We start from the raw sequence: 14,526 nt of genomic DNA, 5'->3' as shown, positions 1-14,526 counted from the left end.
TGGATACTGGTAGCAGCTGCACAATATATCAGTGCAGTACAGATATGGTGTAATCATCAGAACTTCCCAAAAGTCTGCACTGGATTGTTCCCTGTGCAAACGGGGGGGAACAGCACACAGAGCCACTCAGAGATGACTGGACTGAGAGTCACCCTTCCCTATCCTCACCCCCCCAAAAAGTTAGAAAGTAGCATTTATTGTCTGGGAGTGCTGGAGAACCCACTGGTCAAAGGCCATATGAAATGCAGGAGTGCTCAGTTAGAGCCAGACAGGAGACTCCTGGACAAAGCTGCTCAACTGCAGAGTGTTTGTTTCTTAACAGCTGTTCTTCCAAACCTGGGTTGGGTTTGGCTTCCCCCACTCCTTCAGGAACACAAGGACAAGATGCCTCCTGAAGACATGGGGAACCAAAGCCTTGTCCAAGGGCCAGGAAACTGCCCAGCATAACCCAGGTGGCCAAGGCCTGGTAGATCATCAGGATACAAGGTTCAGACTGGAAGCTAAGCCAGGGATTTCCAAACAAAGGGATGATACACTATCTCCTCCCCATGCTGACTCCCTTTTCTCTGAGCTGTTACAAGCATGTCTGCTGGTAAGTCAAAAATTAAACTTAATTATGGAACCCAAGTCCCAGTATCAAGGCATGCATATAAAGCAGGGTATCAGCCACTTTACATGTATTAAATTACACCCTCTTCCCCAGAATTCCAGCTGACACAGTGCATAATTTTCCAACCTTTCATTTCCATATTAACAATTATTTAGAACCTCACTCAGTTTGAATTCAAAGTATCTTGTATGTCAAGTTAAACTCTTGCCTTTTCCAGTTCCTCCATGTTACATATCATGTGGGCACACGTGGTAAAAATCTCCACTGCACGAGACCTGGTGCGAATCCCATACACCTGGAGAAAAGTTTAAATAAAACATCAGGAACACATGATTCTTTTTACACATGATATTTCCTTTAAATCTCATTTAATTCTATTTATTTTTTGCTTTAGTTTGATTCTCGTATTTTATCACTAGCTCCAACATTTCTGTTGGAACATTAGTTGCCATCAACTATCACATCATCAAGAAAATTCTTTAAGTCTAACTCATACTACAGTACAGCTTAACCATTGAATCTGGACTTTCTCTGCTCCAAGAAACATTCCCACTAATTCCATCCAGTACCAACCTCACTATAAAGACCATACCTCTGCCATTGTGAAAATTTTGTACATCTCTGGAAGAATAACTGGAGCAACAAGAGGCATCTGTATGTCTGTCACTTCCCGGGTAAACTCTAAAAAATGGAAAACAAAAGGAAGTTCTTATAAGAAATCCAATTTGTAAGCAACAGCAACAACAGAATCATTGGGAAAGTGTACTGGAAACATGTTGATTTGTACTTGACTAGACCAGGGTCATCTGGCCTGCCCAAGACAATCCTCCAAGGCAAGCAGAAAAATACCACACTAAAAACTGCAGGTATCTGGGAAACAGGGTGTTGCAATCAAAGTCCTTGCTGAACTATAACCTGCAGCACAGAACCTCCTTCCTCAGCTCTCATGGCACCTGCTGAGCACATGATTCCACAGTGAGCCACAGGCATCAGGCCCAGGAGAAGAGAAGAAGCAAATTCCAACTCTTCAATTCAGAGTGAAATGTGACAGAACACTGGCTCAGGGAACAGCCTAAACTGCCTCCTGCATCAGCCTTGCCCAGCCCTGGCACCCACATACCTGTGAGCACCCTCATGGCTCCATGCACTGCGTTCAGGTCACCGCTGACCAGCATCTCCATGAGGAGGTTGAAGAGCTCGGGCCAGGCTTCGGGCCAGTCCCAGTGGGCGATGGCAGACACGGCGTAAGCCACGCTCGAGCGCACCTTGCTGATGGATTCCCTCAGCCCGTTGGGGAGCAGTTCCCTGATAGCAACTTTTGCCTGTAGAGAACAACAGCATTTAGAAAAAACAGACCCACAGTCGTGAAACAATTCAGCAACAAAAAAAAAATTATACCTGTGACCGTATCCTGATATCGATTCAACACTGATTTTACAAAATGAACATCCAGGAGACAAAACCCCCCCTGCACACTACATCCCATAATTTTTTTATGGAAAAGTGCATGGTGTGTTTTAACGTAGCACCTCCTCACACAGAGCATCAGACAAGCACAGAGCAAGCAGCTCACAGCTGCAACTACAGAGAATGTACATATCTGCATGGAAGACATCCAGAGGCAGCTGAGATAAATCCCAGCTCCAGTGTCAGGGACTGTGTTTGCTTACTTTGGAAGATTTCAGTAAACAAGAACAGTCACCCAACCCTGAAGGGACAGGAAAAAATAAAAGCCACTTCTGGGACATAACCAAGCAATTATCTCTGAATGGGATGAATCATATCCTAGATGTGAAAGATGCTCCAGTTAACAGCCAGAGTGGAAGGGGCTGGAATCTCTGGCCATTTTAGCTGTTAAATACTCCTGCTGAACAGCTTTTTAATGAAACCCAGAAGAGCTTTAAACTAGAATTTGTCATGGGAAAATAGCCTTTAAGTCTCAAGCTGAAAAACAAAAGATTTAGCAAATCTCCAAAAAAGGATTGCCAGAATCAGTATTTGTGAAACTTAGAAAGCAACTTTTCTTCTAGTCTTGCTCTGGGAGCAGCAGAAGCATTATGGCTGAACTTTCCCTACAGGAATCAGCCCAAGCTTCTCAAGCCCAGTGTTGTTTTAAGCAACTGAAAACAGGGTTTTGAAGTGGAAAACGTCAAAACCCCTTAACTGAAGCCATTAATCCTCAAAATACACAAAGGCACTGGCACTTTTTAAACCGCCTACAAAATTAATATTCTTTATGGATAACGTGCCTCAAAGGATAACACGAAACCAAGTCTTACCCTTTCTGTGGTCTCTGGAGGTCTAAACTTTTCAGACTGGGAACACCAGTGAGTTTCCACATACTGTTTCAGAATGACAGATGCCAGCTGGATCAGAAGAGAGGTCACAAATCAGGAACAAATCTTGCAACCAGGGCAAGGATCACCCCTGACCTGTTTGCTCAGCCTCTTGTCCCACCACGCTGCTTTTAGAGGGGCATCAGGGCTTACCAAAAATGCAAAAAATCCGTGAAATGGACCAAAAAAACTACTGCTGGGCATCCACTGGGCAGCAATGGCCTGCACAGCACTGACCTAAGGCAGCAGCTCGAGATATGGGTCACATGGTGAGTAAAGAAATACAGAACCAAAACATCTTTTTCAAGGAGGAAATCACCTCCAGAAAAAGCTTCTGCAAAGAAAAGCCACAGCTTTGCTTGCTGATGTCTACCACCCCCCTCCTAAGCTGTGTCCACTCCCAGTATTGTCTCAGCACCAGGTTTATTAGGTTAAAAAAGCACTATTTTCAAAAAACGTAAGAGTGTAACACCTGAGTAACGCTGAAGGAGAAAGATTCTTGAAAAATTTAAAAGAAAATGGAGAAACAGTAATAGGAAGCCAATTTTTCACCTGGAAACATGAAGGAATATTTTAAAACCCAAGGAAATTACCATCAAAATTCTTTCTGCAGTTCCCAGTAAACTCACCTGCCGGATGGCCAGAGCTCCCTGGGGATCCACAGTCAGTTCTGCTAAATGAACACCAAACTCTGCAAGGAAAAAAAACCCCACATGTTGGTATCATAACTTTTATTCCCACACAGCAAAAGTCATCAAGATTTTTAGAGAAAGACATCATACCAATTGAATGACTCATATGTGGGAAGGAGAAGACAATTCCAAAGCACAGCTACTCAAATGAATTATGAGCATTAATTCTCCCCTGTGCTCTCCACAAAAACTTCATTTATTGTCTCGGCATCTTATTTCCTTCTCTCATGGGCAAAAAATTTTGCAATGCAGGCTAATAACAGCAAATTATTTAAAACTTTAAAAATATATATATAGAGAAAAATCTTATGTATGATGCAAAATCATTACTCAAGTTCCTACACGAGGGATGCATGGAAAAGATCCAGGATGGAGTAAGACAGCAGGCTGGCAAGCAGCAGACCCTTTTGGACAACCTGGGTTCATCCAGAGAGTGATCTGGAGACATCACTCCAGCTGTCCCAACCCAATCCTGGACAGCCCAGGACACACCAAATGCCTTCCCAAGCAAACTTGTCCCAGCACAGTGACACCAGGAGTGCCTGGACAATCCTATGGGCTGTGGGACCTACTCCAGCAAGGAATTTGTCCAGGAAAAGCAAGAGCTTCTTGCAATTGCCAAGCAAGCTCTGTGACAAAGGCAAAATTCCAACGCTTGTAACAATCCTGTCAATAACTGAGCACAGGAAATAAAAGCCAGGAAGAGCAGCTGCTCTGGTATGGTAAATCCACGTGCCTCAATGCATTTGCTTAAAATTGCAATTTTAAGTTCCAGGCAGCTGATAACTGTCCTAAATACCTCATTTAATTTCACTAGTCTGCTTAAGAATCGCATTTGTGGCGTTTCAGTTCTTAGAAACTGTGCAGCAGAAGGTGAGCCCTGAGGTCCCGCCGGCACAACCTGCGGACAGGCTGAACGTGCTGACAGCATCCCTGACCAAAATGGACTGAAAACTCTGCTCAAAAGGAGTTCTGCAACTTCTGAGTGCTTCACATCCCAGTGCCTCCTAATACCCACCTCACTGCTAAGAGGCTTTTCTGCCTTAGGAGATAATTGCCTCTCACTTTCCCAAGCTCACACTGAACATGCCCAGTTCCTTCACCCTTTCTTCACAGATCACGCATTTAAAAAAGAGGAAAATAACCTTCTTATCTCAGCTGCAAAAGCAGGGAGCCTCATCCCGAGATGTACTTAACATAATACCTCTCTTAACTGGAGCAGTAATTATTCTGTGTGCTGTCTGTGATTCCCACACTTGAGTGTGGCATTGCATTTCAGCCCCATCTTTAAAGGGTAAATGGAAGGGTATGAAGGGTATAAATGGAAGGGTATAAAGGGTATAAATGGAAGGGTATGAAGGGTATAAATGGGTGTAAAGGAAGCCAGAGTAACTGCAACAGCTTCACACAGCTACAATTTACTATTCTATTTCACAGTCTTTAATTTGTTTGCACATATGCATTTGATTTGTGCTCTGCACCTGACTTACAGTATTTAGTTTCTGCAGCTTTCCAACATCTCCTTACTGCTCCCCAAGCAGATTGCAGTGGGACTCCAGACATGTACTCACTGCTGCATGACCAAAGGCTCTGTTGTAAAAGCCCCTTGTGACTGACAATAAGTCACTGAAAACCCCTCTACACACAGGTTTTCAGCCCAATGTGCTGCTTAAAAATATTACAAAACTGTACCTTCTTAACTGATAAATTACCATTGTGGCAAATTCCCATCAGGAATCCTACTGAACTTGGATCATTCGTACCCAGCAAGGAGTCAGCTTTCCCACCAAACCAAAATTAGATGGATTTATTGAGAACAGATCATATAAAACAGTATTAGTTGGGTAGCAACTATTTATCCTATTATGTTATAAACACTGGCAAGCTGTTTAATGAGCAGCTCCAAGAATCCTTCCAGGGACCGAAATTACACTGATCCTTCTACAGCTCACTGGCTCCTCTTTTCTCAAAGAATTGGTTTATTATTGGTTTTTTTCTCAGAAGGCTGGGAACTTTCTATCTTTATCATGAGTAGCTTCAGTTCAAATGCACCTTGATAAGCACTTCCTCCACTCTGTTTTGTAGATTTGAGATATCAGAAACATCAAGTCTTCTCCTCAAGATAAAATCTGTAAACCCCAAAGATGAGAAGCTTTTAATGAAGGGCCTGGCATAGAGAACACTTGGCAAACACATTTCCTCTCAGCTCTGTTTCTCCTCTCATTAACCTCAGTATTAGTAAAATGAAACTCTGCTGCTTCACAACCAAGCTCTATCTATCATGTAACCAATTTATGTAACCTCTTAACCCCAACCTTTTGGAGAAACCAAGCCAGATCAACCCAAAATTTTGTATTAAACAAGCAGGAAGGAACAATCACTGAATCACTGCAATTTCCTGCCCTGTTGAACTGGGTCAGCACTCATCAAGTCCAGCTCAGGATGTCCACAGAGAGCTGGTTCAGGACCTGCTACAGGTCCCTTCAGTTGTCTCTGCAGACAGGCAGTGGTGGAGGGAGGGGCTGTGGCAGGTGCTGCAGCCAGTCCAGGTGAATCCAGGTGGCCTTGTGGCCACCAACACTTCAAACTAAAACAAAACTTGGTCTGCAAAAGCCAGATCTCACCGCCACAACAGCATCAGAAATCGAGTTCCCTTTACCCAACATGTGCCCACCCTTGCCCATCACAGCCTTCAGCCACATGGGCACAGATGTTTTCCACAGGACTGGCTTGCAACAACATCATCCTAAAGCAACTTGGGTTGAAAGGAGCCTCGGGAGGTCTCCCAGTCCAATCTCCTGCTCAAAGCAGGGTCAGTCACGAGGTCGGATCAGGGCAGAGCAGGGCCCTCCCTGCTTGGGCAGTCTGCAGACACACGAGGAGGAAACACCAAGCAAGAATCTAATGCTTGGCCAGACTTCTGACACGCTGCAAACGTGCTGCTTTGAGGAACTTCTTCAGCCTCCATCATGACACTCAAGAACTGCTCCAAAAGCACTCTTTTTGTCAGCACATCTCTAAAAACTGCAACTGTATTTTCCTCATTTCTCAGCAAAGGACAGAAAGATTGAGGTCGGACTTCCCCAGCAGTCCTGCTGGCTTTAGGTATCTCCCTTGAAACCCCTTCACAACTTCTCAACGTGTCTGCAGCATTTCACAGTGCAAACAGCAGCGTTTCCTGCTGTGAACAACCTTTCATCCTGACAGGCAGATATCATGTGTTGCACTGTGGCCATTTCTTGTTTCAGTTTCCCTGTTAAAAATCAGTGCAATGTTAAAAGTTTACTCCTTTTAAAAATTCAGCTCAACTGATCCATCCACTCCTTTCTGCCCATCACCCACTCTACTACAATTCAAGGTACAACCAAGAGAGCACCATACAACCACATGCTGTGGTCATGCCTGCACATTCTCCAGAATTCCTCCTTTCACACAAGATTTGGTTTTATGGCATAAAACCACGTATTCAGAGAGCACCCACTGCAATACTGAAATCCCTCTTGAAGATGTATTAAAGCAGTTCTGTTGGGAAGGAGCCCAACACAGGCAAAAACATGCTGGAACAGTGAAGCACAAGTGATGCTACAAGTTTTGTGGTATCATGGTACCTGTAGCTCTTCTCCTGGTAAAAACAGACAGCAAACTGCATCATGAAAATACCATCAGAGAATTAATGAGTTTTTAAGCATCAAACTAAACATGCTGAGCCACCTGCTCTGGAAGAGGAGATACTGAAAGAACATTTACAAGGCCCATAAAGCCAATCTTCCAATCTGAGATCACATTCAAATCAAAGCCTTGGTTGTGTCCCATACAGGACTAGTCTCAAACAAGACGGACATGAGTGAGGAGGGTCAGTGTGCCCAGACTGACCCCGGATTCAATCTGCCAGGGTTGGCACCATCCTCACAACCACCTGCACATCTCAGCTCTTGACAACAAACGACTTTGCAAAGGACTGAGCTGAAGGTGCTTTTTCATGCACAAGTTGTCACAACACAAGCCACGCTGAAGGCAGCCTTCAGCTGCCTTTTCTACCTGCAAAAAGGGCAAACAGAAGCACATAATGTAGGCAGGCAACAGAAAGGCAATTCTCCAGCCTGGAGCCATTCATCTCTCACCACCACGTTTCCAGAGCACAAGAGCCAATAGCTCAGAGACTTAATACTGTCACCATAAATCATCAAACCTGTTATCTAACCAGGCAAGCGGGAAGCAGTGTTTCCCAACTGCCTGAGAAGCTGACATTAAACCTCCTTATCTACATAATTTAGAGGAATATGTTACAGACACTGTTCCTCTCCATGGGGTGGAAGCCATTCACTTCACAGTTGGACTCCATGATACTTGTGGGTCCCCTCTGACTCAGAATATTCTGTGATACTGTGAAGAAGAATCCCTGCTGCTGGACAAGCACCTCCTTCAGAGTGCCACTGCCCCTGCTCTCACATTCCTGGAGGTGACTTGGACGTTCTCCACTGTAGTAAGATCTAGAGGAAGAGATCATTTCTCCACATTAGGTAATTATCCTCAAGCCATACAACACTGGTAGTAGTGCACACATGTACACCATGAGGGGAGGCACATGGTGCTACCTGGATGGACCAGATAAAGGAACAGAAACACCAACCTCACTTCACCAGGAACAAGCTGATGCCACAGTCAAGCCAAGTTGAGCACAGCAGCACCACTCCACAGCCTGGAGCTCTCATTTCTCTGCCTCCCCCCTGCACAGTCTCAGGGATTGCTTTTATTTATGTTCCATTAAAATCTACAGACAACAAAGGTCACCAAGTGAACTTTCACCTTTCCAGAGACCCACAGTAATGCTTCTCCCATCCCCAAGCTGCCAAGTGGTGCCTGTTATTTCAGCAGACAGAAGATGCAGAAGCAGGTGAGAGACTGAGTTTTGCTGAGGGCATGTCTGGCAGTTGCCAAAGGGTGACATTGCAAGAAGAAACTGCTACCATGTCCTTAATCCAGAGGTGAAATCCAATATTCCTCCAGAACATCTGTTTGGAGTCTGACAGGATACTTCCCTTGCATAGTGCAGCCTGTTCCAGAGGCTCTGACTGTGCATTGCCACCCATCTCTTGTACAAGCACTGGTCAGATCCACTATCAACCTGCTTCAGGGAGCTTGACTGCATCCTCAAAACACCTGAACCACCCTGACCTGGCTAAGACCTGCCTGGAAAAGAGAAGGAGCTACATGGGGCAGGACACACCACACAGGAGAGCCAACTGCTGCATTGGCTTAACCTCATTACACAACCCAACCTGCAAGCAGCTTAGGAAAAGAGGTGGGGGCAGAGCAAGGCTGCCCCATCAGCCCCCAAGGAAATTTTGGCATTAGGAACCTCTTGAAGTGGACGTTATGTCTGACCACCGTGTTTAATGGTTCTTGATGAATTTTTTCCTTCAGGAATGTTAAAACATTTTTAAACCATTTCTACCTCTGACATCCAACAGCAATGAGTTCCATAGTTTGCACGCTGGGGACAACAGCCTAATTCCTTCTGCTTGTTTCAGATTCATTTTCCCTGACAGCCCAGGATATTCTATGATTCGTGATCTCAGCTTTGTGAGAAGTCACAAACAATCCTTCCTCGCTCATCTTCTCTGTAGCTTATTATTTCAGGGCCTCCATCTCTGCTAACCCTTTCCCAGGCAGAAGAGTCAATGGATTTGCTCCTTCTGAGAACAGAAGCTTTTCCACATTTCTGTGAGCGTCTCTGTGCTTATTTTTGCTGCCCTGCTTGATCCCTCCCGAGAGCAGCAGGCCAGTAATTCATGCAGCACTGGCATGAGGAATTTATGTCGGGCTTTGTTCTCTGTTCCCTCCTTAATGGTCCATTTGGCTTTCGGAGCACGGCAGAGCACTGAATGGGTATTTTCGGGGAACTCTCCACACAGACAATGGGATTTCTTCTCCCAGGGACAATAGTCAGGACCACCCATAACTTTTCACAGCATTGTCTGGGCTGTTTCCCCTTCCCCCAACACTACTCTGCTGACCAACACTGACCCACACCTCCCTCAACACACCCTTCCTGAAATCATCCTGTAATTTGTGCCACCGATTCTCACTCTGGCCAGCCTGAGCAGCACTATCAGCAATTTTGTCACACCACTATTCACTGTGTTCCACATCATTTACAGATGTGCTGAGCAGTCCAGCTTCACCTGGGACTCTTGACTGTGTCCCTGTGCTCAGCAGTTTAGTTTCTTCCAAAAGTTTAAGTAAGTGAATTTTCCAAAAGCTTTTTGGGAGTTCCAGGATTCCTTCAAACAGTTCTTCTGCCACAACAATCTCATGTACCCGGCTCTCCTCATTCCAACTGCTGATGGAATTTTAACCATCACAGGCAGTGCAAAAGGCACACCCACTCACCTGTACAGCCCCAGCATCCACCCCACTGCTCCTCACCTTACAGTCCTGACTTAAAGCTGTCCCCAGTTTAACAACTCACACTTAGCTGGTCCCCAAGTGACCTAAGTGGTAAGTTTTACAGCCCAACTCATAGCACAGCAATTGGATGTTTCAGTCCCTCCAAACTCTGGGAGATCCATCCTGTAGCACTTGCTGTTTAAACAAACTGGTAAGTGAAACTGCTCCTACTCCAGCTTCAATGTGGATCCTCCAATGCGTCTCCTTCAGAGGTCCCCTCAATGCTGCAAGTAAAGTCAACACGAGCACAAGGAATTTGGCTCTTCTGCAGTCCTTCTGTACTCCTTGAATGCACCTTCAGTCACCTGCTGGCTTTGAACACCTCTGAAACACTTCTGCTTCTGCAACATTTGAAAGCGTTTAAAGTTTGTATGTCTTTAACAAGTTCTTCCTCAATTTCCTTTTTGCCCTACCTTCATTTGCTTTGCATTAGAAGTGCCAACACTTGTGCTCTTTCTCACTGCCCTCAGTTTTCCTTCAGCATCTTCTTTATGCTGTCTAATGATAAGACAGTTTTTGTTCTTTTAAAGTACTTGTGACACACATGATCTACATATCTTTACCTCAATAATACAGTGCTGGCACACAGCAGATTCCTTTAGCTCCTCCTCTTGGTTTTTGCAAGCTTCCTCATACCAAAGACAGTACAGAAAGGAGAATATAGCTTATTCTTCCCATGCTGCTTGACTAGGACAAGAGAGGAGAAATCAGAGATGCACAGAATAACTCCCTGAAAGAGACCTCGGGAGGTTTCCAGTCCAACCCCCATGATCAAAGCAGCATCTGCAGCATCAGATCAGGTGATCAGATTTTCTACACAGGTCTTGGAGATACCTCAAGGATGGAAACAACACAGCTTCTACGGACAACCTGCTTAAAAGTTCCTTATATCCAGCTGGAACCTCTTGTTCCAATTTGGCTCATTCTCCTTCATCCTCTCCCACCCCCCAGTGTCTTGGCAGCCTCATCATAGTTACCAGAAGCTGCTCTCAGACCCACCCCCAAAACCATCTCAGCTTCCACACTGGAAAACCCCTCCTATGGTGAGTGCTGCAGTTCCCCAGCCCACTCGATGCCCCTTTGCTGAACCCACTCCCCTTGGTTCTGTGTGTCTTGCCCTGGGGCATGGAAGCAAAACTGGACAGGTATTGCAAGTGTGGTCTAACAAACACTGACTGGAGAGGGCTGATCACTGCCCCTGGTCCTGCTCACACAGCCCGGGATGCAGGAGGCCTCCAGGGCACTCTGCTGGCCCCTGTCCAGCTCTCAGGCCACTGGCATTTCCTGGCCCTTTGTCACAAAGCTGCTCCCCAGCCAGGCAGTGTCTGACCCGCATCCTGGGTTCTCCTGTCCCAGGAGCAGAACCTGCCACCTGTCCTTGCTGAATTCCAGGGGCTTCCTCGAGGCAGCCCTGCCCTCAGGACATCAACCACCTCCCCTCTAGTTTGGTGTCACCTGCAAACTGCCCTGTGCAGGTGTTCTGCAGCCTCCTCCAGGTCAGAGGGACAGGTCCTGCATCAGCCCTGAGAGTTCTGGGACTGCAACCACAGGGAAATATTAGGAGACTTCAGGATATTTGTAAAACCGTGACAAAATAACCATGTACACAACTGCATCCCTCTTACCCTGACATTATCCACCAAATGCAACTCTCCTGCATGCCTGGGCTCTCAAAGGGACCTCAGGGACATCCATCACCTAGAGCCCTCAGAAAATGTTCTTCTCTGGAAATCTGTCACCCAGATCATGGAAAGGTTCACTGTTTGGGGAAGAGTTGCCACTGAGGAGCACACTGACTGCAGTGGCTGAGAAGGCCAAGGCTCTACAGTCGATGAACCTCCCAGTGCTTCCAGACTCCATCAAATCACTCATTCAAACTCCAGGAGCTGCAGGGGCAACACACAGAACTCCTGATAACGCCTCAAGGAAGAGCCAATGTGAGTGTGGTACAAGCACACTGAGGGACTGCACAACAACAAACATTTGATCAAACAATCTGCCTTCATTCATTCCCAGAGCAGCACAGTCATAACACCTCTCTTGGCCCCGTCTTGCCCTCATACCTTCCTTCTTTGTACCACTAACTGCCTCTGGTAACGTTTCTGAGCTGGAGTTCAGGAGCAGAAACAGTTCACAAAACACTTCACAGAACATCTTCAGAATGGCACAATCAGACAAAGGCAAAGCAAAATTTCCAGGAGGGTTCACAAACAACCAGCCCCTCGAGCTGTCAGGCCACGAGCACAACTTCAGGCCCAGGGCTGCAGAGCTGCACTTCCCAGCTCCTCTCACAGCAGAGCACCTGCAAATCTTCCAGGAATTTCTACAGACTCCAGACATTTGGGACAGGTCATAAAATTCAAGCTGAAGCGAAACAAAATGTTAGCATTGATAGGTTTTTAAGTTCAGCTTCCACACAGGAAAAGCAGCAAGTGCCTGAACTAGGCTAGTGCCACCATAAGAAGTCCAGAGGAGTAAAGGAATGATTAAAGACACTGCTTGAATTTGGGGTGCTGGCTCTTTCTGAAGCCAAAGGCCAGTTGCCATCCAGCTCTGGTGTCTTGCCTGTCCCCAGCTCCCCACAGCAGTCAACGGATCCCTGTCATTGGAGTTTCACACTGGATGAGGGCACGGCTACACCCTGACCACACTCAGCCTCAAACACACAATGCACAGACGATAACCTGCAGAACATGCCCCAGAGAAAGACAAGGAGCTATTGGAGAGGGTCCAGTGGATGCCACAAAGATGGTGAGGGGTCTGGAGCATCTCTCTGATAACAGACCGTGGGAGCTGGACCTGGCTAGACTGGAGGAGAGAAGACTGAGCGGGAATCCCATCAATCCACACGAGTATCTCCAAGGTGGGAGTCAAGAGGATGGTTCCAGACGCTTTCTGGTGTTGCCCAGAGACAGGACGAGGAGCAATGGCCCTAAACTAAACCACAAGAAGTTCCACCTCGACACGAGGCAGAACTTCTTCCCATGGAAGGTGGCAGAGCCCTGGAACAGCTGCCCAGGGAGGGTGCGGAGTTTCCGTGTCTGGAGACACACCAAACCCACCTGGAGCAAGTGACAGAGGAGTTGCACAGGGTGATCCCCAAGAGGTCCCTTCCTGCCCCAACCATCCCGTGATTGAGGGAGAGGCACCGGGAACGCACCTCCAGCCAGCAGGAAACCACCACCCCCCCGCCCGCTCCGAAGCCGAAGTTCGGCCCGAGCCCAAGGCGCGGCCACGAGGCGCCGGCCCCGGGACCCGCGGCGGCGGCCTGGGGACCCCCCGCCCCCTCAACGCGGCCCTCACTCACCCTCCGTCACCTCCAGCACCTTCACCTGCTCCTCAGCAGCGGCTCGCACCGCCTGCACCGGGCACAGGATCCCCGTCAGCGTCTCCACCAGCGCCTCCTTCAGCCCCTGCGCCACCGGCCCCGCTCCGGGCCCGCCGCCGCCTCCCGCCATCGCCGCCCCCTCCGCGGGCCGCGCGCGCCAAACGCGGGGCGCGCGGGGAGGAGGGGCCGCGGGGGCCCCGGCGCAGAGCGCCCCCTGGCGGCGCGGAGGACCGCGCTGGCCGTGAGGGGCGGGGGGAGTCCCTGAGGGTCGGGGGGTCCCAGACAGGGACAGGGAAAGCGAAGGCCGGGGAACAACCGGCGGGGATTGTTGGTTGTAACAGCCAGAGGGCTGCTGGGGGTAACAAGCTGCGAGAAAGAACAAGACGTGGCTGGAGAAGGGGCCGTGCAGAGATTTTTTTTTTTCCCCGAGACAAACATCCTTGTTTGTAGTTCCTGGGGATCAGCATAGCACGGCACAGGGGCAGGAATGGGGCCGGGAAGGGGCATGGGCTGTACAGGGGGATCCAGACCGCCCAAGACCCCAAAGGCTCCAGCCCGTTTCCAGAAAGGTCTGAAGGAATGGGCTGAGCGTGGGAAGTCTGCAGGGAGAGTGAGAAACCTGCCCCTGGATCAGGGAATCCTGCCCACGGAAAGGGCAGCGCTCCCAGGACCCGGGACATCCCATCGGTTGGATCGACACAGCTGGATCAACACGCCAGAACCAGGACTGGGGATCTCTTTTTCTCTCTTCCTTTCTTTTTCTCTCTCCCTCTTTAATCCACCTTCCTCTCTTCTCTCTCTTCCCTTTCTCCCCACCCCTTCACCCCAACCCCACTGCCATGTGCTCATATGGCAGCTCAAGGACTCACACACCAACTTCCACGCCAAGTCTGTGATCTCCTAATGAAGCTTCCTGATTTTTTGCAGCCCCTCTGACATTTTGTCGTTCCTTTCCACTACAAGCACTCACGAATCTTGGGTGCTCCCTTCCCCTTAAGGCTGGGGTATCACAGGGAGGAGGCCCTCAGAGCAGGGACCGTGACCAGACTGAGTCCCTCACACCCCTTTTCCCACACACTGATGGGGTGACCACCCAGTGTGAGCCTTGAG

At 47.9% G+C, this 14,526-nt stretch overlaps 1 protein-coding gene across 1 annotated transcript in view; it reads right to left on the bottom strand.

The window, feature by feature from the left end:
• Positions 1 to 13,556, bottom strand: part of IPO9 (importin 9) — a 38,828-nt gene extending 25,272 nt beyond the window's left edge. Inside the window, exons 1-6 of the mRNA XM_027697682.1 lie at positions 13,396 to 13,556; positions 3,576 to 3,637; positions 2,890 to 2,976; positions 1,731 to 1,932; positions 1,203 to 1,291; positions 819 to 905 (exon numbers count right to left, since the gene is read on the bottom strand). Of these exons, the coding sequence (XP_027553483.1) occupies positions 819 to 905; positions 1,203 to 1,291; positions 1,731 to 1,932; positions 2,890 to 2,976; positions 3,576 to 3,637; positions 13,396 to 13,546 (678 nt within the window). The 5' untranslated portion in view covers positions 13,547 to 13,556. The remainder of the gene's footprint in view (positions 1 to 818; positions 906 to 1,202; positions 1,292 to 1,730; positions 1,933 to 2,889; positions 2,977 to 3,575; positions 3,638 to 13,395) is intronic.
• Positions 13,557 to 14,526: the final 970 nt, after the last annotated feature.

The sequence above is a fragment of the Neopelma chrysocephalum genome, unplaced genomic scaffold (genome assembly GCF_003984885.1).
Source record: "Neopelma chrysocephalum unplaced genomic scaffold, ASM398488v2 Primary Assembly neopelma1_122, whole genome shotgun sequence".
NCBI classification, from domain to species: Eukaryota; Metazoa; Chordata; class Aves; order Passeriformes; family Pipridae; genus Neopelma; species Neopelma chrysocephalum.
This window is presented reverse-complemented; position numbering and strand designations above follow the sequence as displayed.